The 25,111-nt window shown below is 34.2% G+C and overlaps 2 protein-coding genes across 2 annotated transcripts; both read right to left on the bottom strand.

Annotated features, from left to right (window-relative positions):
- Nucleotides 1–1,894: 1,894 nt before the first annotated feature.
- Nucleotides 1,895–2,904, bottom strand: LOC107907954 (uncharacterized). The gene is made up of 2 exons (XM_016835249.1): nucleotides 2,523–2,904; nucleotides 1,895–2,217 (listed from the first exon to the last, which is right to left on the bottom strand). Exons 1-2 carry the CDS (start codon nucleotides 2,902–2,904, stop codon nucleotides 1,895–1,897), a joined length of 705 nt encoding a protein of 234 aa, XP_016690738.1.
- Nucleotides 2,905–4,632: 1,728 nt separating this feature from the next.
- LOC107910095 (isocitrate lyase-like) lies at nucleotides 4,633–8,907 on the bottom strand. The gene is made up of 3 exons (XM_016837857.2): nucleotides 8,767–8,907; nucleotides 5,095–6,697; nucleotides 4,633–4,990 (listed from the first exon to the last, which is right to left on the bottom strand). Exons 1-3 carry the CDS (start codon nucleotides 8,794–8,796, stop codon nucleotides 4,893–4,895), a joined length of 1,731 nt encoding a protein of 576 aa, XP_016693346.1. The 5' UTR covers nucleotides 8,797–8,907; the 3' UTR covers nucleotides 4,633–4,892.
- Nucleotides 8,908–25,111: the final 16,204 nt, after the last annotated feature.

Genomic DNA, 25,111 nt, shown 5'->3' with positions numbered 1-25,111 from the left:
CAACCAAACTTCTATATGCCTTTTCATCAACTCGATCATGTTCACTGGTGCTTGACAGCTTCTCTCCCAATGCAACAGGTGTGGCAACAGATTTGCAGTTTGACATACAGAATTTTTCTAACATTTTTAGTGCAAATGTTTGCTGACTTAAGAAAATGCCATGACTTTCTTGATTTACCTCCATACCAAGAAAATATGTCATCAAGCCAAGATCAGTCATTTCAAATACTTGCATCTGTTTCTTGAAGTCCACAATCAGCTCATTTTTGCAGCCAATAACCAGCAAATCATCAACATATAGAGGCACAATTAGCAAAGTCTCTTTTTCATCTTTCTTAACATAAAGAGTAGGCTCACTGGCACTCTTTGTGAACCCAAGCCTTGCTAAATAGCCATTCCTTTCATACCAGGCCCTTGGAGCCTGTTTTAGGCCATATAATGCCTTCTTCAGCTTGTAGACTTTATGTTCTTCACCAGGGATCTTAAAACCTTTAGGTTATTCTATGAAGATTTCTTCTTTGAGAAAACCATTTAGGAAGGCTGACTTAACATCTAAATGGTGTACCTTCCAGTGTTTTTGAGCTGCCAAGGCTAGCAACAATCTTATGGTGTCCAACCTTGCAACAGGTGCAAAGGTTTCAGAGAAATCAATCCCTAACTGTTGAATGTATCCTTTCATAAACAGTCTGGCCTTGTGCTTATACAAAGAATCATCAGCATTGTTCTTGGTTCTGAAAACCCATTTAACACTAATGACCCTTCTATTTTCAGGCCTACTAACCAGCTCCCAGGTATCATTCTTGTGAATCATTCTCATTTTAGTTTCCATAGCCTCTTGCCAACATCTTTCTTTTGTAGCTTCATCATAGCATGAAGGTTCTACCAAGGTTACAACACATCTTTCATAGATGTTTGCTAATGTCCTGGTGCCTCGAACAAGTATATCATCATAGCTATCTTCAACTACTTTTTCAATTTCAGTTTGTTGTATGTTAAGGTCATTCTAATCTTCATCAAGTAGACTTGCCTCAATTCCATCTCATTTCCAACTGTTTGCTTCACTGAATTTGACATCTCTGCTCACTACAACTTTCTTGGTCAGTGGATCAAAGACTCTATATCCTTTTTTAACACTGCTATAGCCAACAAATACCCCTGGCATGGACCTCCTATCCAACTTGGTTCTTTTCTCTGCTGGTACCAATGCATAACACAAACAGCCAAATACTTTCACATGTGAGACAAATGGTTTATGTCCAAACCAGGCTTCAAAGGGTGTTTCACCATTAACTGCATTAGTTGGTAGCCTGTTTAGCAAGTAAACAGCTGTGTTCACAGCTTCAGCCTAAAAAATGTTAGGCATTTTGGCCTCAAACAGAAGACATCTGGCCATATCAAGGACTGTTCTATTTTTTCTCTCACAAACACCATTCTACTGTGGTGTATAAACAGTAGTTAGCTGGTGTTGAATTCCAGTATCATCACATATCTTCTGGAACTTCTGAGATACATATTCATCTCCATTGTTAGACCTCAAGCATTTTAGCTTACAGCTAGCTTGGTTTTCAGCCAAGGCTTTAAATTTGCAAAAGAAATCATCAACATCCGAATTTTGCTTCAGGAAATTTACCAAACAGAACCTAGTGCAATCATCAATGAAAAGTACAAAATACCTGCTGCCATTTAAGAGGGTGGTCTTCATAGGTCCACAGATGTCTGTATGAACCAACTGAAGTTTTTCTTTTGCTCTTCATACTTTGTTGACAGGGAAAGGTAATCTGTTCTGTTTTCCTAGCTGACAGACCTCACACACATCCTCCATTGGCCCAATCTTAGACATGTCATTGACCAAATTCATCATTTGCAACATACTTAATGAATTGTAGTTCACATGTCACAGCCTCCTGTGCCACAAGTTTGCTTCATCAGTCTGAGATGCATATGCCCTTGCCTGCAACTGATTCACATCCACAATGAAGGTTCTGTCTTGCATAGCTATTGTAGTTAACACCTCACCAGCAGCATTTTTGATCATACAAATTTTACTTTCAAAAACTAAAGAATAGCCCTTCTCTAGTAGTTGACCAACACTCAACAAATTTTGGTCAATGCCAGGCACATAAAGGACTTCAGAAATGGTTTTGTTACCTAACTTGGTGCTTATCATAGCCTTGCCTTTGCCTTTTGCCTCCAATAGCTCACCATTGCCAATTCTAACTTTGGATTGAAAGTGGTGTCTAGCTCCTTAAATATGCTCTTTTCAGAAGCCATGTGGTGAGTACATCCACTGTCAATTAGCCAAATTTTGCTACTCTTGCTCGAGCTTGCAAAGCATGATGCTGAAAAAACATGTTCTTCTTGTATTTCAACATCTTCTGTAGTTTGTGTTTGATTCTGATACTGTGGTTATGCTTTTGGCTTGTTTTTACAGACCTTTTTAATGTGGCCAAATTGTTTGCAGCCTCTACACTGAATGTCTGGTCTGTACTAGCAGTATTTTTCAAGGTGAGTAGTCTTCTTACAATGGACACAAGATGGAAACTTCTTCTTAGTAGGCTCTTTCTTCTTCTTTTCTGTCCAAGGCTTCTTGCCTTTGGAATTCAAATTTGAACCTGAGCTTTCTCTGCTTCTAGCTTGAAAGGCTCCCTTATAGTGGTCTTCTATTCTTTTTTCCCTTCTTTGCTCTTGTGCATAAAGAGCATTTATAAGCTCTGTTAAAGGGATTGTTGATAAGTCCCTTGAATCCTCCAGGAAAGAAATTTTTGCTTCATACTTCTCTAGAAAGGTTGTTATGACTTTCTCAACTATCCTTTGACCACTAAATTCTTCTCCAAGTAGCCTTATGTTGTTGACAGTTGCCATGATTCTGTCAGCATACTGCTTAATGGTTTTTGAGTCTTTCATTTTTAGGTTCTCAAAGTCCCTTCTCAAGTTGACCAGCTGCTATTGCGTGGTCTTGTCTGACCCCTGGAACTCCTCCTTAAGTTTATCCCAGGCCTACTTTGGAGTGTCACAGGCCATTATCCTTGTGAAGATAACATCAGAGACTCCACTTTGAAGGCATGACATTACCTTGTACTTCTTGGCATAATCTTTACTATGCTGCCTAATCTAGGCTATAGTCGGGTTGGCTCTTAATGGTGGTGGCTAAGTGTCATGAAGAACAACATTCCACAGGTCATGTGCTTGCAGGTATGTCCTCATTTTCACTACCCAGATGTTATAATTCTCACCAGCAAAAACAAGTGGAGGAGGTGGTGTAAAACTTATTTTCACAGCAACTAAAAAACAACCAACAAAACAGCTTCTGCTTCTTTGTTCCAAGCGTAGCTTGCTTCGTAACAATGCACAACCAAGGCCCTCAAAGACAACGGGCTCTTGATACCATTTTTTGGATTTTTCAGTAAAAAAAGAAAAACAATAAACAAAATGAAGCAAGAAGACCGAAAAAGTACTAAGCAAAGTAACTGAAAAACTTGAACAATTTCATTCAAATTTTGAATATATGGGAGTTACACAAGTAATTGGATAGTTACCTACTAGTTAACTGCTCCCACTTAATACATATACAAAAAATAGCTTAACTTGTATACAAAAGAAAGCTGGCATACCGGCCATTACATCAATACAAATCAGATAAAACATCCTACTAACTTTACTGTCAAATTACAAAAGAACTAGACAAAGTTTCATAGGAACAAAATAAACAAAATGTGTTGCCACAATCGGACCAGCTTCATTTCTTCACTTCAGAACAGTGTTGCTGCTGGAGTTAAGTTGAATTCTGTTGCAGATCTTTTGTTGCAATGCAGGCCAAAGCTCAACATAAACACCTCCACATACTAATTCTCAACCAACATTTTTCTTCCTCTATAGACTAATTCCATAGTGCTTTTGATGGAAAAACCAATCTGATATACTTCATACTCTCAGTCAATGAGAAGATGGATCAAATTCTATATGTTCAAACCTAAGGGACTTAAGGAATGATGGATGCATTTGAAGGTAACCTCCTACATTTTTCTCCCTCAACCACCTAATTAAAGGTTTATCTTTCTTCCATAAACATCCTAAGATGATTTTCATTGTGGATTTGAGTCCTGCCATTCCTAGAGGATATGTCTAACCTAGAGTTTCATATTCACTTAAAAGCGATGCCATAGTAGTTAAGTACCTTAGCATGGAAAACAACTTAAAAACCCCAAACAATAGATTTATGAATCATTCACACAATGGGGGAGCTTTCCCTCTTTTTCATCTAAAAAAAACCAAGAAACTACACTCCACCATATCATTCCAAGACAGAAAATAAACATATCACTATATCAGCCATATAAATAGTTTTAATCTGATGCTTTAATAGCAAAGGCAAAAAGGTAAATAGCAGAAGCAAGAAAACAGAGAACCGTCTAACCGAAACTTGCAATCCAAAGAAATTGTGGAGTAACGTTTGAAGAATAAAGTGTCCAAAACATATCACCCTCAAAGGTTATTTTAAATTTAAAGGCACTTGAATTCTAATTTTTTATATAGAGATGGTTTCAGATACAATAAGCCACGGGTGAATGGCTGAGGAGTGGAGTTATATAATCTTCAGAACAACAATAATCCAATCCAATTTTATCAATGAGATTAAAAAAAACCAAAGCATTTTCTGATTGCCATTTTAAAACTATAACAGAAACTAGTTTCATCTTTTAACATAAGCAAAAGAGATTTAAAAAAGAAGGAAAAAAAACACTAGAATTGGGTGATGCTCCAATAGAGTGATCCAATTTCCAGTAATATTTATTAACTGCATCCCAGTTCCCAAATAAAATAATGGGATAATGCTTCATTAGACCACCCTTTGGTTCCTTCTCTGTGTATAACTCATTCAGCTTAGCTTCATCCTACATCCTTGCCTTAGCAACCACCATATTGCCTTCATTTGCAACCTCCATGGCTCCTGGCCTTGTCCATGTTTCCTTGAATTGCTCCTCTGTCACTCCTGCACAAAAGTCATGTATCAATACTCTTTTTTCTTTATTTTACTAAATTTGAAGTGTAATCAACTGAGAAAAAGAATGGAGAGTTAATTTCTTGATGACTTACCTTTGCCCATGGCTGCAGTTGATGATATGCCTCCCTGGACTGTCTTGAGATATCTGTCATAAAAGTTGGCACCTGACCATTTTTGATGGGCCAATGTCTCCACTCCATTGTTCCTCTCTTCCCTCTGGATCTTCTCAACATAAGCTAGCATTCCTCTCCTCGCGAAATCTCTGGCGAATATGTCGGTCACGAGTGCATCAGCATGGAAACCAGCTAGTGTTATGAACTGCCAACAGAAACCAAGCTTGGCTATCCTTGGAATGAAGTCTCTCATCTGTTCATCACTCATTCCTGATGCATCCCAATTGAAAGATGGTGAAAGATTGTAAGCCAACATGATTTCAGGGTGTCCTGATTTCACCCATTGAGCAAATTCGGTGCAATCAACCAGATCAGGGCTGGATGTCTCCATCCAAATAAGATCAACATGTGGAGCAAAAGCCCAGCCACGAACGATTGCAGCCATTACCGAACCCTTAAACCTATAGAAACCTTCTCTGGTTCTAGGTAAATCCCAGTCCCAAAAAAGATTTTTGAGCCCCAATCTCTCAGCAATCTCTCTGGCTTGTTCATTTGAGAGACACTTATCATAACTAGAATGATCCATCCATTCATTCATTCTCCTCCTTTTCTCATCCTCCCTAATGTTCATGTTGTTGATAGCATCGATAACAGATTCAGAGAATGTCTTAAGTTGTGCCATGGCTAGCCATTTGTCTTCAATGGCCTGGAGTTCAACCCCAGTTTTACCAGCAACCATTGCTTCAGCTAACATGGATGCCAGACCTTTTCCCTGAAGATTTGGATTAGTCACACCAAGAATAAATTGATGATCTCTGGTGTCAACATTGGTTTGGATCAGATTAGCTGCAACAGCATCAGTTCTAGCCACCAACACTGTCTCCACTCCCATAACATCGAATTGCAGCCTCGCAGCGACAAGCCTATTAATGTGTTCACTAACAGCAACAAGTACTTTACCAGCCATGTGACCACATTTTTTGGTTACCGATGACTGATCCTCAATGTGGACGCCTGCAGCACCACGTTCAACGAAAAGCTTGCAAAGCTTAACAGTTGCAGTGGTGCCACCAAAGCCAGTATCACCATCTGCTATAATTGGCTTCAGGTAATCAACATAAGGAGATCGAGCCCTCTCCTCCCGACTCATGCTCATTCTTGCCTCTCTTTGTTTTCGGTCATGGTATTGTTGTGCAAAGAAAAGGTGTTCAACTTTGTTGGGGACGGTGTCGTAAGGATAGTCGGCAAGGTCCGGACCTGGCTCGTTGGTGGTGGTGTGAGTTGAGGAACATTGCCAACCAGAGACATAAATTGAATCTAAATGCTTGGCCATCATGGTTACTTGGACTGGATCAAGTGCACCAAAAGTCCTTGAAGCAGTGCCATTTCCTTGGTGTGTCTTGAGGGTTCTCCATAGTTTCTTTGCCATCTCATTTGAGCCATAGCTCTGCTTGAGGTTGCCTCGTAAAGCCACGACATCTCGAGCTGAATACTGCCGTTGGGTTAGCTTGAACCTCTCTGAGTTCCACCATGCTTGCACCTCTGCTACTTCAGCTTCGTACCTCCCTTCTTCCTCCATTATCTACCAGTGGCATTTTCGCTCATTAAAAACATTGTTATGATCTTACACCTTTAAGAATGTGGCAGGATACGATTTGAAGCAATTTACTCGAAAATAATGTCATGAAATAGACCTAAACAAACAAGTTACTAGTCTATGTTCGAATCTCTGTCTGCTAATATTTGAGTGTGTTTGAATACTTACATTAGACAAAAAAAAAAGAAGTAGGGCTTGGGTTCTTTTTTTTATTACTTTTTTTTAATTTATATCATAGAAATTTTATATAAATATAATACTATAACTAATATATATAAGTGAATTTGTTTTTTTTAATTATTATAATAAAAGAATTTGGGTGCATGGCATTACACTTTTAAAGTGGGAATCCAAGTTTAAATTTTGAAAATAATATTATTGAAAGTAACAATCATAAATAGTGAAAGTTAACTTAATAAGAATAATAGACTTTACTTGGAATGGTAAAAGAGAAAATTTATCATGGGAATGATAAAGTTAAAATATTAAATGTCATGGTGTTTTATGTTCAAATATCATGATGTGATATGAATATTTTTATATTTTACATAAAATATAAGATGACAGAAATAGCCTCATAGTAATTTTTGTTTTTTAATAAAAGGAATGAGTTTTTGGTAATTTTACAACCGAGTTGAGATCTAGTTGATGGATGACACCAACTCAATCAACTCTTTGAATAATCCTAATGATTCTACCCCACACGCACGTATACATGTAGAAACCACGTATTTAAAACAGAAGTGGACATTTAAAAATAACATTCAATAAATAATGAAACATATGGCATGAGTTAAAATCTTAATATTTGTAATTTTTTTTATTGGTTTTATTAAAAAGAAAAAAGGAAAAAAGGCCATCATAATAATATAGCTTATTCAAAATATGTAAGGTTATTTTTTGTAATTTTCTCAACTGAGTTGGTGTTGCTTAATAATAGTAGAGATTTTATTAAAAATAAAGACACCAGAAAATAATAGAAAAGGACAAACGTACCCTCATAATAATATAATTCATTCAAAATTGAGACCAAACTCAACCAGGGCTTTAATAATAGTAGAAATATACAAACAATGTAGGTGAAACAATTTGTGTAATAGCATTGAAACACATATAAATATCAAAATAAAGCTTTAGTTTAAGTGATACAGAATAGATTTTATAAATGTTAGTGGTAGCGTCTAAATTTCAACATATGCATTTTTTATTTGTTTTTTTTAAAGAATAAGTAAAAGACGCCGACTGAATTTTAGCTTAGTTGACATCAACGTATTGCTAATGTAGGAGGATTTGAGGTTAAGCGTGCTAGACACATTTATCATCTTATTTAAGGGTTGGAGAGGTTATGAGTAGTTTTAAGCATGGTATCAAAACAAAATAAGAAAAAGACAAGTATTATGGTAACCATATAACTTATTTAAAATATATAAAATTAATTTAATAATTTTATTGATTAAATTGATGTTATTTGAAGAAAATTTTAAAATTATATTTTAGACTCAACTGAACAATTACGCAGGGTGTTGACACCATACATAGACTAAATCCACTCACCGAACGAGACCTTTAAGAGAATAAAAACAAAAGAATAGTCCATGATGGTTGCTTCATATGTTTAGAAAGAAACAAAGGATTCCTATGGAAACAAACACAAAATGGAACACTTGTTTGTTAGGAGGCTTTCTTGGTTCTGAAAATCATCCTAACCACTGCAATTCATGGTTTCTGCCTTATATTTGCCATATGCTTAAACTAGATGAATTTTTGTGAGGGAGATTTGCCTGTTTGTTGTAAGAAAGACGAATCTTGTGTTGTGTTTTGGGAGCCACTAACAAATAACCCAAAACAGGAACAAGAAACGGACATCAACTTATAAGCACTAATTTCACAATGCTAACCCGACTGGGGGTGAGTGCTAGTTGTATACTCAACGTTAAGTTTCTTCATGGGTACGTGGGAAACCAAAAGTGAAGCACTTAAAATGCAAAGAAAGACAGGGCCAAGTAAATATAATTTGGTAATAAAGGAAAGGAATACAGGGAAATGAAGCTTACCATTGAAGGCACTGAGAAAGATGCAGCCATGGATAGAACTTTTGGTTTTTGTATATATAAAAATAAACAACTACTGCTAAAACAAGTTCGTGCAAATGCAATGCTTTCTTTCTCTTCCAAGTCTCTCAATTTATAATGACAAAATGGGCATGAGTTATCACCTCCCCAGTAAAAGTAAAAATAAGATTTCTCTCTCCGGAGAACTACATTATTTTGTTTGCATGTTATCTTGAGAAAGTGTCCCATGGGAGCTGCATTTACAGGCACGTAACATAATGCTATTGTCTTGTTTCATTTCCAGTTATGTCATTAGTTATTTTGTCTTTTTCTCCTCCATAACTGATTTCTGGTTTTCTGTTTCAATCCCTTTTTCTTATCTCCCATCTCCCAAAACCTGTTGATATATGAATTTCATTACAAAAGAACATTCACAAACAATCTGTTTATATTTTTCGGTTTCATGGAAACGAAATCATAGTTGGAACGGGAACTCTTTTACAACGCTCATTTGCCTGTCCTTAGCCGATTGCTGACGATATAAAAACAAAACAAATTGATCGCAAGATTTCGGAAATTTTGGGATTCCCGAGGAAACAACTAAGATAGTCCTATCTATATTTCTACCTCCATTTCCCATTTTTAATATTTATCAGTTTATCATTTTAATATCTGTATTTTCCTTGTGAATAATAGACAACTTGGCGATTCTATCCATGTTGTTTTGTTTTTCTTTTCTATTTTACAAAAATCATATTAGTGCAGTGGAAATAAATTCCCGAGTTCCTGCAGAAGACCAAAGCTCCGATCTCTATCTTTTCTTGTGTGTTTTGGATGAATACAACAGCTTCTATCTTCTCAATCATTTTGTCTACTTCCAGAAACTAGAGATAGACTCAATAAGAGATTTTATTTAGGAAGAAAATTATAATACACACCCACCGTAAAATCTACAAACTTTACTACATTATCTATTAGTATAGCATATTATAACAAAACAAATGCTACTCTCAAGTGTTGTATAATATGTTCCAACATGGTGAATCAAAATATGAGTAACACTGATTCTATCATATTTGAGTTGCTAATTTTTTTTTATTTGTATTTATTTTCTCTTTTATTTTTCTTATCTGGATGTAGTTGGACTTGTTTATAAGTAGGGTTATCTCAAATTTAATCAAAATTTAGGAGGATTTAAGTAAAAATATTAAAACTAAAAATAGGCTTGAGCAAAAAAAATGCCCATTTAAAATATGAGTTGAGTTTGAACGTTCAAGGCCCAAACTCAGCCAAACTCATTTTGTATTTTTTTTAATATTTTATATTATGTGATATTTATATATTATATACTTTATAATATAAAAAATAAACCTCCGGTAATATATAATATTATAATGTAAACATTACAAAAATGTTAGAGTGTCTACATATAAAATTTTAATAAGATAGTGTTTAAAAAATCATCTAGTAAACTGGATTTGGGTGTAACACAAGAATGACATGATTAAATAACCATTGTAATTAGTGGATCTCACAAAATTGAATGCAATTGAAGTACCCCAAATACACTATCCAAATCATAGAGGAAGGCTAAGAATGGGGATAATGGCGCAAGTAATTACGAGCAGTTACCAATTACCACTTTCCAAATACACATACATTATTTAAGTTTAAAAAATTATTTTTTTAATTATTTTATATAATAACATATTTTAATTTTAAGATATATATTTTATTTTTTAAAAATATAATTATATATTTGTTATTGGATAAAAAATGATTTGCTATTGAACAGATAAGTCCAAAATTGTTACACAGATTTTGACCTAATAGTAAATTAAATTTATAAAATTTATATAATAAATTCATTATTATTCTTACATTGATACATATTTAAGCACCCTAGTGTTACAAAAGCTATTGAATACTATATCAAACTTCTAAAGTTTATATTGTAAATTTTATATTATTTTTTACTTGATTTACATAAAATATTATTATTAAAAAAGTTAGAAATTTTAGTTGCTATTTAACCCTATAACATAAAAAATTAGGTTTATAAAAGATGTTATGATGAAATGGTTAAAATGATGGTTTGGATATTGGATTCCAGAGTGCTAATGAATATCGTTTGGATGAGATCCCAAAATAAATCAAAAATTGTAACGCTCCAAAAATCCTTTATATATTTATTTTAGTATGTTTGTAACACAAATATTTGTTAGCTTTAGTGGTTATGTATTATAGGAGTATTTAGGAGGTCTCAAGTTTAAACCTTAGCTTGGGCAAATTTTTGTTTTTAAATGAATAAACCTCTCTCTCTAGTCAGTAGGCTTATAAAAAAATATTGGTAAAATATGTCAAAATGGGCTTGTTGATTTGGTGGTTAAGTAGAGTAAAATTGAATAAGAGGTTTGGAGTTTGATTTCTTGCACAAACATGAGATTTATTTTTACTGCTTGTACCGTGAGGGTGTTGTACTTTGACCAAAATTTTGAAAAGTTTGAGTGGGGTTTGAATTTGGTGGTTGAGGGGATTGTGGTGGACGGTTGGGGAGTGAAATTAGGGATAGGGGGAGTTAATTAAGGGATTTAGGGGGTAGTGGTGATTGAGTGGAATTCTGTGCTTCCTAAATTTTTACTTTTCAGAGAAAAAAGTGAGCAAACGTCCCCCTCCTCCCTTGGCCGAATCTTCTCCCTCTTTTCATCCTTTCCCTTTATTTTTTTCTTTGTCGATTCTTTTCTCTCCCTTGCAGCCGACTATTTTTTCTCCTCTATTTTTTTTCCTGGCTATTATTCTTTCTGCGAATTGTGCCCCTGGCCTTTATTTTCTCCTCTTTTTGTTTGTTGTCGACTACTACTGAAAATTTCATTCTCTCCCTGCTTTGGTTTTTTCTAGTAGTCCATTTCCTTCTCAAATTCTTGTTGCCACAATTTATCATCTCCGTTTTGCCTTTGCGCGTTGGTGGTAAGTTTTGTAACTGTGGTGTTATTTGGTTTATGGATTTTTGGTGATAGGTTGACTGTTTCATTGATGAAGGTTAAGGAATAGAACGATTCGGTTAGCATTAGAGTGGTGTGGTTCTGCCGTTACTCGTTTAGTAGGTAAGGTGATTGTGTTTGGTGAATTAGAGGAAGCTTTTCTATTTTTTAAGCTTTGAAGATGTGAATTGTTGTCTTATTGGGTCTTTCAAATTTGTGAGTAGCGAATTGTGGGAGTGGTGACCTATCTCGTTCGGATCCGTAGTTGGGGGTTGCTCGGTTTTAAAGATAAGTAACAAATGGATTGAACGAATTATTGTCAATATTTTGGTTTCGAGTTAACTAGGGATTAGGACTGATTGTGGGGTTTGGTTGTTGACCATAGGTGCTGGGGATCTCGGAAGTGTTTTTACGTCACAAACAAACCAGGTGTGTAAACACAACTCTGAAAACGAAAATCGGCGAAAAGCTGAAAAATGTGATTTTTGACGCCACACGGGCATGTGGCTGCCCGTGTGGTAGGCCGTGTGATCGAACATGGGTGTGTGATTGACGAGGCTGGAAATGTGCGAATCATGGGCCGAGCCGAATTGGGTTGTGTGGGCCACAAGAGCGCAAACAGGTTAACCACACGAGCATGTGGGAATATTGGGCCAGACCATATGAACCACACGGTCAAGGCCATTTTGGGCCGTGTGGGCCTCACAAGCGTATGGGCCTACCTGGGCTTGCAACATGGGCCTGTAGGCCATTTTCACTATTTGACTACTAAATTTGCATAGATCGTCCAAGTCGACTGTGAACCTATTGAAGGGTCGGTAAGTTTACCTAGACCCCTAATTGACTGAAATGACTGAAAGACTATTATATGCCTATATGAGATAGATATGTATGTTTGTACTTTGAGCATGCTATATACTCTATAATGTTTATACATGATACCAATGTTTGTACATGATACCATGGCATGATTGTATGATGCATTGCATTAGGTTGGGGATTGATATTGATTGGAGGAAGTGAACTGAAAGGCTTCGAGCCTAACTTACCGGTAACTCAGCTGCAACTACTGTCTAGTGCCGCATTTGGTACTACTTTGGAGTGTAAGGATGGGTGGGTTGATTATATCCCCACATGGAGTGTAGGGTTGGATGGAGATGGAGTGTAGAGGTTGACTGGGTAGGACATGTATAATATATAATCTGTTACTGTACTGATTATTTTTACTGTAATGGGCCAAGGCCCAAACACATGATTGCTTGTGTGTTGAGATGGGCTAAAGCCCAAACTGGTATTGTCTCAAACCCTGAAAAGGGCTTAGTCCCAGACTATGATTGCTTTCTGTCTGTTTGCTTTATATGGGATTACACACTGAGTTTTCGTAAACTTGCCCTTCTGATTTGACTTTATAGGTAATCCCCAGACATAGGTGGATCAGTGCGACGAAGGACTCAACGGTGGCCACACGACCTATTTAATTCGACTTAGTACTTAATTATAATTTTGATTTTATTTTGGGGGTATTTTACTATAATAATGGCCTCTTTGGATTTTTATTTTTAATTTGGGATTTATATCGTTTTGGTTTATAACTGTTAGTGATAGGAATAATCAAGTTTTCAAAATGAATCAAACGTTTTAACAAAATATACACAAATATGCAAACTGTCTTAAAAGCTTCTGCATAGATTAAACGTTTTGAAAATTTTTGACTGATTAATTAACACGACTTTAGAATTAATAAGAAATTCTTAAAAGTTTGTAAGTGGAATTTGTTTTAAGCAAAGTTTTGGTTTTCCAACATAACCTACAGTTTTCAAACACACTACCATGTGACATCGCCAGATTCGGTCATAACGTCCAGGCCGGGTTTGGGGTGTTACAAAAATTACATCCGGTAATTCACAAAGTTGGATATGTAAATACAAAAACTTCTGTTTTTGCACCATATCATTAGGTATGATACCATTTGAGATATTCAAAATTTCAAAATATAGTTGTGAGGTCATTTGTTCTTCTAAAAAAAATTCTCATATTAACACCACCACCTCAATATAGTCTAAAGGAACAAAGTTGGATCATGCTAGCATATTGCATGCTTCATAACTTCATTCGTAAATGGAACTAAGATTATCCATGCTTTGAAGAGTACATAGAAAAATAAGATCGTTGTAATTTTAATAATACATATTCAAATTAAGGAAAGAATGATTAAGGGTCAACAAATTAATGAGTATATGTTAAATGTTAGAGATAAAATAACCCAACAAATATGGAATGTTAAAACAATTAGATAAATTGCATATGGTATTTTTTTTCTTGTTATTTTTATCTGGTATTATATTGTCGACTACTTTTTTGGACTAATATATTATATATGATGAATTTGATTTTAATTTTCTTACTTGTTTATGTTTTTTTTTCTCAAGTGTTATTGATTATTTTTATAGTAATTAATATTTAAAAATAAATAAATAATGTAATTGTATAATTACAATTTGTACTACCAAACACGACATGGAAAATTACGATGTAATTATACTATGCCAACCAAACATATTTTCATTGTAATTATAAGAGGGTGTTATTACTACCCTAGTAATTATACTATGTAAATTACAATTCCTTGTAATTAAAAGACCAAATACATTTTCATTTTAATTACAAGATAGGTATAGTGTTATTGTAAATTTTGATTTTATAGATTTTATTAATTGGTCAGTTAGTCAAGATACGAGTGGTTTATATTAAAAGCCAGTGATTTTGGAACATGAGGCATCAGGACTTCGTTTTCATAAACCGAGCTAGTAAATATTTTTATTAAATATTTACCGAGTTTTTATATAGTTAAATTGAAATTTGGTCCAAAAATTTTTCTATTTGGATAGTTAATTAAGGAAAAAGGATTAAATCGTAAAAAATATAACGGTATTGATTTTTATTAGCTAAAGTGCTTGATTAATGAATGTTTAAGGATTAATGAAACAATTTAACCCTACATATAATTAGCGGACAGTAAAGGCTAGCTTATTAATGAAATTGTATGTTAAATTACAAGGGTAATTTAATAAATAAATAAAAGTTAAATATAAACAAAAGAAACAATAGCCACCATCTTCCTCAATTCATCATTTTTTACAGAAAAACACCATTTTTAAGCAAGAAGAGAATCGGCCAAGCTTTGGTTCTTTGTATGTAAGTCTGTTTTTTTTTTGTAATTTTTATATTTTTGAGATTATTGTAACTAGGTTCAGCTAACCCGTATCTCTATTTTCAAAATTGTTAAAGATTTATAAAGTTTACATTGATGTTAATTGAAGTTTATGGTAGATTTTGAAACTTAGAAATGAAATATGATTGATTTGTTAAGGGACAAAATTGCAATAATGTAAAATTTTTCATGAAATTTTTTAAAATTATGTTTTTAGAGGGCTTTATAGTGATGAAAATGTAATGGGATTGAAAATCAAAGCTTGATTTTGAAAGATATAATAGTTTCGATTTTAAATACTAAATTGCATAAAATGTAAAACTTTAGGGAAATTGTGTAAAATGAACTTAATTTTTTATATGCATATACTAAAATGTTATAAGGCTGTTGGAATTGATAAATTATAATGAATTATTATAGATTTGAATTGAATCAATTAGAAGTTAATCGAGAAATAGGAGAAATTACAGATTAATCCCTGACACTTTGTGGTTACCATTTTCCAGGTAAGTTCATATGAGACTTACTTTATTAATTGATGATATATTTGTGTTATATTGTTTTTTTTATAGTTTAATTGTTGTTATATAATGTTTTTGGCATCAAGAGGATAAATCAAAAAATATGAAATATTTATATGTGAAATATATATTGACTAGGTAGCAATTGATAAATGGTATAAAGTAATTATTGTGGAATTGAATGGAAATTATGGATGTTGAACTTGATTATAAAATAGATATGTATATAATGATATTACATAGTTAAATGTATATGTAACTTCATAAATTAATCTATTCAAATTTCTAAGTACTTTCATTGTTTAGCATGATCAGAGGTAAAAGTAAGTTAAAATAATTGATGGAATCAAGTTGTTGTGAAATGTTGATTCTCGTGATGAAGGACTAAACTGTATAGGATGAAAAATAGTTAGTGTATTTGATGCAAGTATATAATTAACCTTATATTGTATTGAAAAATGTTATGTTATGAGATGACTTGTTGAATTGAGTTATGAAATTTGGTTGTTGGGATATAATTGAAAATTCTATGGAAAAATTCATTACTCAATGAATGTACAAGTAATGTTTTGGTTTACCCGATAAGCCACTAGGTGCCAATTAAATTGATGAGTGTTGGGCGTAATTGGATTATTTCGATTGATCTGATGAGTCATTGGGTGCCAGTCGTATCAATGAACATCAAGAGTAAATTCTTCACTTCGAAATACTAGTATGAAATTGGGGTATGGTATGTCATTACAGTATAATTAATACATTTGGTATAATTTTATGTTTTAATAAAACCTTGAAAGTTCTCTTAAAATCTTCTCATATTGATATTTTTTTATAGTGATGTAATTGTATGGATTACTCAATGTTCAATTTTTTCTGTGCACAGGTTAGATCAAGTGCATGATCTTGTACATCGACTTCAGCATCTAGTGGTAATCTCGAACTCAAGAGTTGGTGATAATTTTGGTTTGGTCATTGCATGTACCTAGGAGAGTTTTATGGTTGAATATGTTATGTGTTGGATGAATTTAACATTTTGAATGTTATGTGAATATGTATATAATTACAAGTTGGTAATGATCTTGGTATTGGGTAATCCTTGTTTATGGTATAGGTATGTATGTTATAATGCTTATGTGATGATAAGGTAATATGTTATAAACATGCTAACAAATGAATGGTATGTGTATGCTAAGTTTGAATGAATTTGGAAATGTTTGTGCATGTTTGAATGGTTGAATGGTTGAACGGAAGCATTATTGTAAGGTGCTTAAAATGGTCAAATTATGTATGTTATATTAATTGTTTTGAGGTGCCTTGAATGGCATAGTGGATTCGTTTGAATATAATATTATGTTTGGACTTGAATTGTTTGATTGAGGTGTCAAATGTGGCGTATTGGTTAGGCACTTAGGTTGATTGTTATAAGTGATATTTTTGGTATAATAGTGATGCTTTTGAACTAGTTAAAACTTGGTATAAAATGTTTCTTGTGGTATAAGTGATTTAGGGTTAGAAAGCTTGTTTTGGAAGACATCTATAGGTAGACATGACCTGATCTACAGCCCGACACATGACCGTGTGCCATATATGAGCATATGGCACGACTGTGTGATCTGCGCGTTTAAGGTGATTTTAGTGCACATAGCTACAGTTTATTACACGACCCAACGACACGGTCATGTGACATCTTTTGAGTATTTTCACTTTTAACCCACATGGTCTCAACCTTTCACATGGTCAGGGGACACAGTCGTCTGGCCCCTGTTTGTAAAATTTTTGTATATTTGTGTTCTTGTTTCGATTTGATCCTTGATTGGTATCGGGTCAGTTTTAAGCTTTTGAAAGCTCAATATAAACCCAAAATTGATTGAATTGTATGTTGTACTTGATACTATATGAACAAAGTTATATAAAATTGATATTTAGACTATGAAATGTAATCAAATGTTCTGTATTTGCTTGTAGCACCTTATAGCTCGGGTTTGGTGACCGGACCGAGTATGGGGTGTTACAATAAAAGAATTTAGAATGTTTAAGAGAGTTCACTAATAGCTGAAATAATTTTAAAATTGATTGAGTTGTAATTAATCTACTAATGATTTATTAATGGATTCAAACCCTGGACGCGATTCGTTGATGAACCTTTCTATTACATTTGAATAATTTATTACTAATAGTCCATGACACTAATGTTGTGATAATCTTTGGGCAAGGTGTAGTTGGGTTCATAGAATTGATGTCCATTTTACAACATATGGAGTTTAAGTTTTTCGAGGTTTATGGTGGTCACTCCTAATAAAGTTGTCTCCTAGATTTGAACTAAAATTCTCTACCTAAGACCACAATGTGCCTTACCATTGTACCTAACACTTTTTGGTATACTTGTTTGGTTTTAAAACTCCATTAAAAGGGGTTACTTGTTATTATTGCAAATAGAAAACATATAGATTTTGTTGAATGGTTAAATGTTAGCATATGGATTGTGTTGAGTGTTTATATTTATTAAATGGTCGAAATAGGAAAATGACCATTAGTGTAGGTTGTTGTAAATTGGTACCATATGGAAAGTTTGAAAACAGTGAGTGACGTTGCAACGTCAGATCCTAAACTTCGCAATAAGAAATTGACAGTGAGTGGTGTCATAACTGGAACCTATGAAGTAGAGACGTTAACTAGAAAACTTTAAAATTTTACATTTTAATTCTCATTCAACCTCAGGTTATCAAAAGAGCTTTCATAAGCTTGTATAAAACTCGATTATGATTGTAAAACATGTTGTGAAAGTATTATGATCTTATTAGTATGTATGAACTATTGAATTAAATTGCATTGAATTTGTAGTTGCTTCGGGTAACGAATGTGGCATCTCATAGTTTGGACCCAACAATTGGGTCGGGTATGGGGTGTTACACGACCAACCACTAACCATTGGTGGATGGCCGTCCTCCTTTGTCATCCTTCCATCTCTTCTCCTTTTTTCCCTTGTTTTTCTCATCTTCAAAATGATAATTCCTCGATAATGGTTTGGTGATTTCGGTGTCTTCTTTGGATAGATTTAATGGTGGCAACGATTAGTGTTTGATTTTGAGATGGCTTGAGCTGCCTCTTTTGTTGTTAGGCTTGGCTGGCTCCTTTTCTCTCTCCTGGTGTAGGGTTTTTGCTGAGGACGGCCTAATTCATTATTGCATCATCGTGGAAATCTCCTTCTATAGGAGGATAGTTGGTTGTTGCAACTAAGGACAATTGATGATTAGGTAGTGTCATTGTCGCTTTGCTACTATTTTTTCTTTTTTGTGTTTTGTTTTGTTTCCTATTTTATTTTATTTTTTATGTTTCTTTATTTTCATGTAAGTCGACCTCCTTTGCTTTTGTTTGGGGATGGTCGTTCTTGGCACTTAAAAGGCTCTTCTCTGCTTTCGCGTCTCTCTCGAGGTTCTAAGTGTAATATATTGCTTGTTGGCCACCTTTTTTTGAAGAATGAATGAATGAACGAACGAACTAATTAACTCTTAAATTTTTTTTTGTAAAATTAAAAATTAAACTAATAGATAAAATTATGAATCAAAGCTTAACACGTATTAAAAACATCATAAGGATAACTTTAGCCTTTATCCTTTACATCTTTTATCAAATTGGCCCTTAATCTTTTTTTTAAGTTAAATTTGTCCATTAACCTTTTCTAAAAGTGTCAAATTATTTTTTAATGAAAATGCTGACTAAAATTGTAACACCTCTCACCAGGTTCGATCGTCAAACCCAAGCAATAGGGTGCTACAAACAATTACCACACAATTTCAACCAATTTATAATCCACATAACAATAAATTATTAAATAATCACATTCGTGCATGCATAAATACATTAGCTAAACCAATTTCAGGTAAATATTGACTATACGGAAGCTTAAAAGCAACTCGGGACACAACGGGGATCAATTTGATTTAAAATAAAAAATTTGAGAAATTTTTAAAACAAGGGTCACACAACCGTGTGGCAGGGCCCAAACCGTGTGGCTTAAAAACATGGTTGTCTGCACAAACCATGTATAAATCGAAATATGGGTCACTCGATCATTTCCCAGCCCATGTGTCTGCCTGTCTGAGTATTCGAATTAAGGACACATGGTTGTGTGCCAAACTGTGTGTATGTTCGAAGGAAGGTCACAAGGCTGTGTCACCAGGTCATATGGAAAAACGTACACTAAAAATCAATAAGACACATGGTCGCGTGACAACCCATGTCTCAGGCCGTGTGCCCCTAATTGAACCTTCAAATGCAAGCTTACCAAAACACATTTAATTGCGCTACAAGCAACACATTAACCATCAATTAAACCTACTCAAAACACACATAATTGAGCCCGAAACATGCTAAAAACACTCAACCTAAGTTCTTAACCACTATGTCTTCTATGGCACCGCAAATTTACAATTCAAAAAAAATTAATATAAGGCAACAAACCATTCAACCACTCATCCATACCAAATTTCCATATTGAGCTAATGACCTAACTACCTAAGTCACCAAAATATAAAGCCAAACATGTGTAAATCAATAAGTTTAACTAAACATACCAAAACATAGTTTAAACATATACTATATGAGTATATATATTTATACACTTAATGTTCAATATGTCATCACATTACCTAAGCAAACTATTAACCAAAAGATGTAACACCCTAAAACCCGGCCTATACGTTATGGTTGAATCTAGAAATGATACGTGAAATAATTATAAATCTAACTTTCACTTTTTGAAATCATTGTGAACCATTGTTACTTAGTAAACCTGTTTCGTTGGGAAAGCATGTTGTCGTACTTATTTAATTAAAATAGTTGTTTATTTATGTCTTTCAAATAGATCGAATACTTTGCAGCGGAGTTTCTTAAAACGTTATAATTTGGTAAATCAGGTTTGTTTTCTAGAAAACAGTTGATTTCAAAAAAGCAGTCATTTTCATAAAAACCGTTCTATCAATTGGCATGCTAGAAAACAAAAAAAATCTAAAACCAAAAATAGTCCCAAAAGTCTAGAGAGTCCAAAAATTACAAAACTCTCAAAACAGAATTTTAAATAAACCAAATTTATGTAAATGAAGTTTTACAGGAAAGTGGCCATATCCAAGTCCCTGTCGCACTGACCTGCCTAAGTCTAAAGGTTACCTGAAAGTAATAAACAAACAGAAAGTAACAAACAAACAGAAAGTGAATTTTTATACTCAGTGTGTAACTTAACAGAAACAGAATCACAGATGGAATATATAACAGAACAGATACTGAAAATGTCTCATGTAGAATCAGAGTTACATGTGAAATACAACCCTACCCCCATCCGCTACATGTTAGAGTATGCCCAAAGATCAATCATGAGATGGTTGTAATATCATACTTGATTTATCATGTTTATTAATATAAGGCGTTACCATTATTGTTTTAGTTTCTTTTCTGTGTGTATAAATAAATTGTTTTATAATAATGTCCTGAGAATAATATGATTATTCTTAAAAGGTCCTTAGTCAAGTATTATTGTTGGCTAGGACAACAATAATGCATTAAGACTAACATGTAGTTGATTAATGATAAAGAGTTGTCATTGATATGGAATGTCAAAATCGATGCATGAATATGTGTGTTAGAGAACAACAAATTGGACTGACCCGTTATGAGTATGTTTCTTGGATTATTATGTAATTGTCACAACATTACTCATAGTGATTGATATGTATATGATCCTCAGACTTGAAATCATCATAATCTCAACATTGTGAGTTGTATATTTTGATACAGTCAAACGTACACCGTAACTGGTTGTTCTATAAAAGCTGATGTTGGATATACCACGATCTGTATAGAGGGATATGGTTGATCGATATAGGATAAGTCCCTCCTACATAATGAGAGTAATATCTTAGGCCACTTGATTGAGTGAGACTAGAAATGCATGGTCATGCTCAAATAAGCTGATATGAGATGTCATACTTATTTGTATATCATAGTCTACTTAAGATATCAAGGAACATGGAATGGACTATGCAAGTGTGACTATTCCATGACTTGTTTCCAATCTAGAGATAAAGGACTTAAGGATTATTGCATGAAAGGTTAATCATAAAAAGGTTATGTCGAATCATGATTTCTTGTGACTTAGGTAGCAATGATGCATTGCTAGGTGCCACTCATTGTTTGTAACATTGGAATCGTTCTAGTATTACTGCTAATGTTACAAGAACCTAAGGGTCACACCCTATAGTTGAAATGAACAGAATAAAACATAGTTGGTATTATGTTTGGTTGTCGCTTGAATTAAATTAATTATAGAATTAATTTAATTGGGTAATCAAATATCGAATACACATTATATGTACAAGGTTGTTGTATGCATAATGAGAACATGAATTTGGTTCGTATATAAATTCAAATAAATATATAGTTTACCGAAATCATTATTATAATTAATATAATTATAATTTTTAGTTTAAAAATATTGTTATATTTATTTAATTTCCAGAAACCCTAAAAATAGATATAAAATCCCGTTTTTTCTTTGCTTGGTGGGTCTAGCAGCCGTCAAAGCAAAGTCTTTTGAAAAACAGTTTTGGGGATTCCTTCCGTTCATTGTCAACTGGGTGGATTACGTAGAGGCCGGAGTCACGATAGATTGTGGCTTGGTTCGATAGTAGATCAGATTACTCGTTGCCGAGGCGTCGTTGTCTACTTAGAATAAAGATTCAGTAATTTTGAAACCTTTATTTCACCCCAATTCGTTCCTCACACATGGATCCATGGTTAGGATCGCCGGATGTTTTATTTTTTCGCTGAGTCGTACGGGTGTCGGCATTCCAACACTACATACCATCTCCGACCATCCCATCACACCATGTGGGGTATAAAACACCCACCCAGCCTTACACACCACTTAGTGTCCTTACGACACTTTTCAGAAAAATCGCAGCACTACTTCCAATATAATAGCGAGTTAATTCCTCACATAAAACACTTCCTCCACATAATACATAACCCGCCCCATAGCCAAATACAAACAGAATACCAGATATATCAGAATATCAAATACCATAATATATACATATATCGTGCATGCTCGTATAATAGATATTGAACATGCTAATACATAACAAATCTAACATATCGTATCACATTACATGCTTTTAGGCATTGTTTACGTCAATTTCATACTAATAGAATAACAAATTTCATGTTTTAAGGCTTATATAACACATGCCAATCCCACGGAAGGCCCACAATCGATCGGGATGACATGTACAACCCTAAGGAAAAATTCAAAAATTTTGGCCTACAAGCCCAAAATAGCCTTGCCCGTGTGGCCCACATGACCCAAAATGGCCTAGACCGTGTGTCACACATGGCCTCGCACATGGCCTACCATATGGACTGGCACACATCCGTGTGGCTTCGATATGCCCTAATTTCAACTTTTGTTGTTCACTGTTTCTCGGATTTCTCGTTATACACCTGATTTGATTTCGTTACAACTGCACCATCAGAGTAAATAGTACCAAAAAATTGACAATAGCATGCCCAAAATTAGTCTCAATCCATCAATTTTCATCAATTAACCACTTAACTACAATGCATCCATAAGGAATTTCAACAAAAAGGATTGCACTCATAACTATTTCAAACACTTACCCACGTCCACGGTAGCCCCTAAACAACTAATTCGCAATATGAGAATCTCGAATTTCTTGAATATCACCTAGCAACAATAATACACGGAGTCAACTTACACTTCAAACCTAGTAACAAAACATTTAACAAAAACTCCTACCAAAACAATAGTAACTTTTACTTACAAACACTTAGAGAATTTATATTGCCCAAAAGAAAATAGAATCAAGTCTCACCCACAAATGCGCAATACCCAAGCACCAAGAATCGATAAAACAAAGTAACAAAAGACAAAGAAACAAGGTTGTAAAAACAAGTGCTGATTTACGTAGAGCAATTTTGGGTAGGAAATCACGTGAAAAAAAAAACAAAGGAAAGATGGAGAAAGAAGAAAATGGGAAAGAGGAGAAGAACGTGCAAATTTGGAAGGGAATTTTGGGAAAAATAAAATAAAATTAAAAAAAAATTAACTAACCCCATATCCCCTCAACCCTTATAGTTTAGCCACTAATTCAAAATTAAACCAACTCTAACTACAGACTAACCCCCAAATCCCATCTATATCCACACCCTTCCAAGAGTTACATTTTAACTCAACCTCCTCTATCTGATTTGTACAAAATGAAAATAGTCAAAATGCTCTCTCAAGGACTCCAACCCCAACCTCCACACTAAAGCAGACACCCGCTAAGACAAATCACCTTACTTGAAACAATTTACCAAAACATAATACATAAGAAAAAATTGGGGCCCTACAAAAGACCTCCTAGGTATATGCCATAACAAAAATAGAAGCATCACCACACTTGAGACCAGGATCGTTGCTGGATGCTGATTCGACAACAAACTGAAATGTATCTAACCTGCGCACAGAACACAAAACATATGCTAAGCATATCTTAGTTGTATTTCTATAATCCAAGCATTAGGTATAATATATAATCATTAAGATATAATATTATGGAATAAAAATGACATGTAAAATTATCAAGTCTACTATTAAAATGCATATAAAACCATTTTCATATCAAAGTCTAAATTCAAAACTTATGGAACATAACAAATCACTATTCTCATTTTCAATTTATGTATCACACTTTCATTTCATGTCTTATTTCTTTTCTTTTTCATAATCCCTTAACAATATCAAATCATTCACATCTTTTTATCCTTTATATCCCTATCAAGAAAACTCAAACTCAAACGGATACACGGATCCAACCAACACATCAATTTGACACCCAATGCCTCATCGGATAAATCTGAAGAAAATAATTGCACCCAGCTCTATAATAAGTTGACATCCAGTGTCTCATTGGTTAAACCGAAACAAATTGACACCCAGTACTTGATCAACTCGTAGTCAAAGTAACCTTGAACACTTCCTATCCTATAACATGTCATCTATATTCGACTCAGCCCAAACAATTAATAGGGTTTTCATTTCATATTTCAATACAGTCTATATCTCAATTTCATATATATTATCGACATGTGCGTCTTTATTCAACTTGAACTCAACCACAATTTCTCAAAATTTATATTCAATTCACACAATCTTATGTGTAAGGCCCAATATTTGCTCGGGCCCGTAAACCAAAAAATAAACCAATATAAAAACAAATTAAAAGCCCAATTAGCCCAAAACTGAATTACAAATACCAAATACATGGCCCAAATCATTTCAACCTAAATTACCCAAAATTAACCCGATCAGACCCAACTCTATCCAAACCTAAAACACATCAACTCAATCCCAACCCCGATTACAATAAGCAAAAACCCAACACCAGCCCAATGCCCAGCCCAAAAATAACAAGAAAACCTAGCCTTCCTCAGTAGCTTTCTATTTCAGTCGCCACAGGCGCACCTCTTCCCCGCGCGTGCTGCACCACCGCGCGCGTACATCTCCAGGCTGGCCTTGTACCTGCAACAATCAAAACAAACAAAACTAAACAGCAAACAGGGAAGTAACAACACAACAAATT

This window comes from Gossypium hirsutum, chromosome D02, assembly GCF_007990345.1.
Source record: "Gossypium hirsutum isolate 1008001.06 chromosome D02, Gossypium_hirsutum_v2.1, whole genome shotgun sequence".
NCBI lineage: Eukaryota > Viridiplantae > Streptophyta > Magnoliopsida > Malvales > Malvaceae > Gossypium > Gossypium hirsutum.
This window is presented reverse-complemented; position numbering and strand designations above follow the sequence as displayed.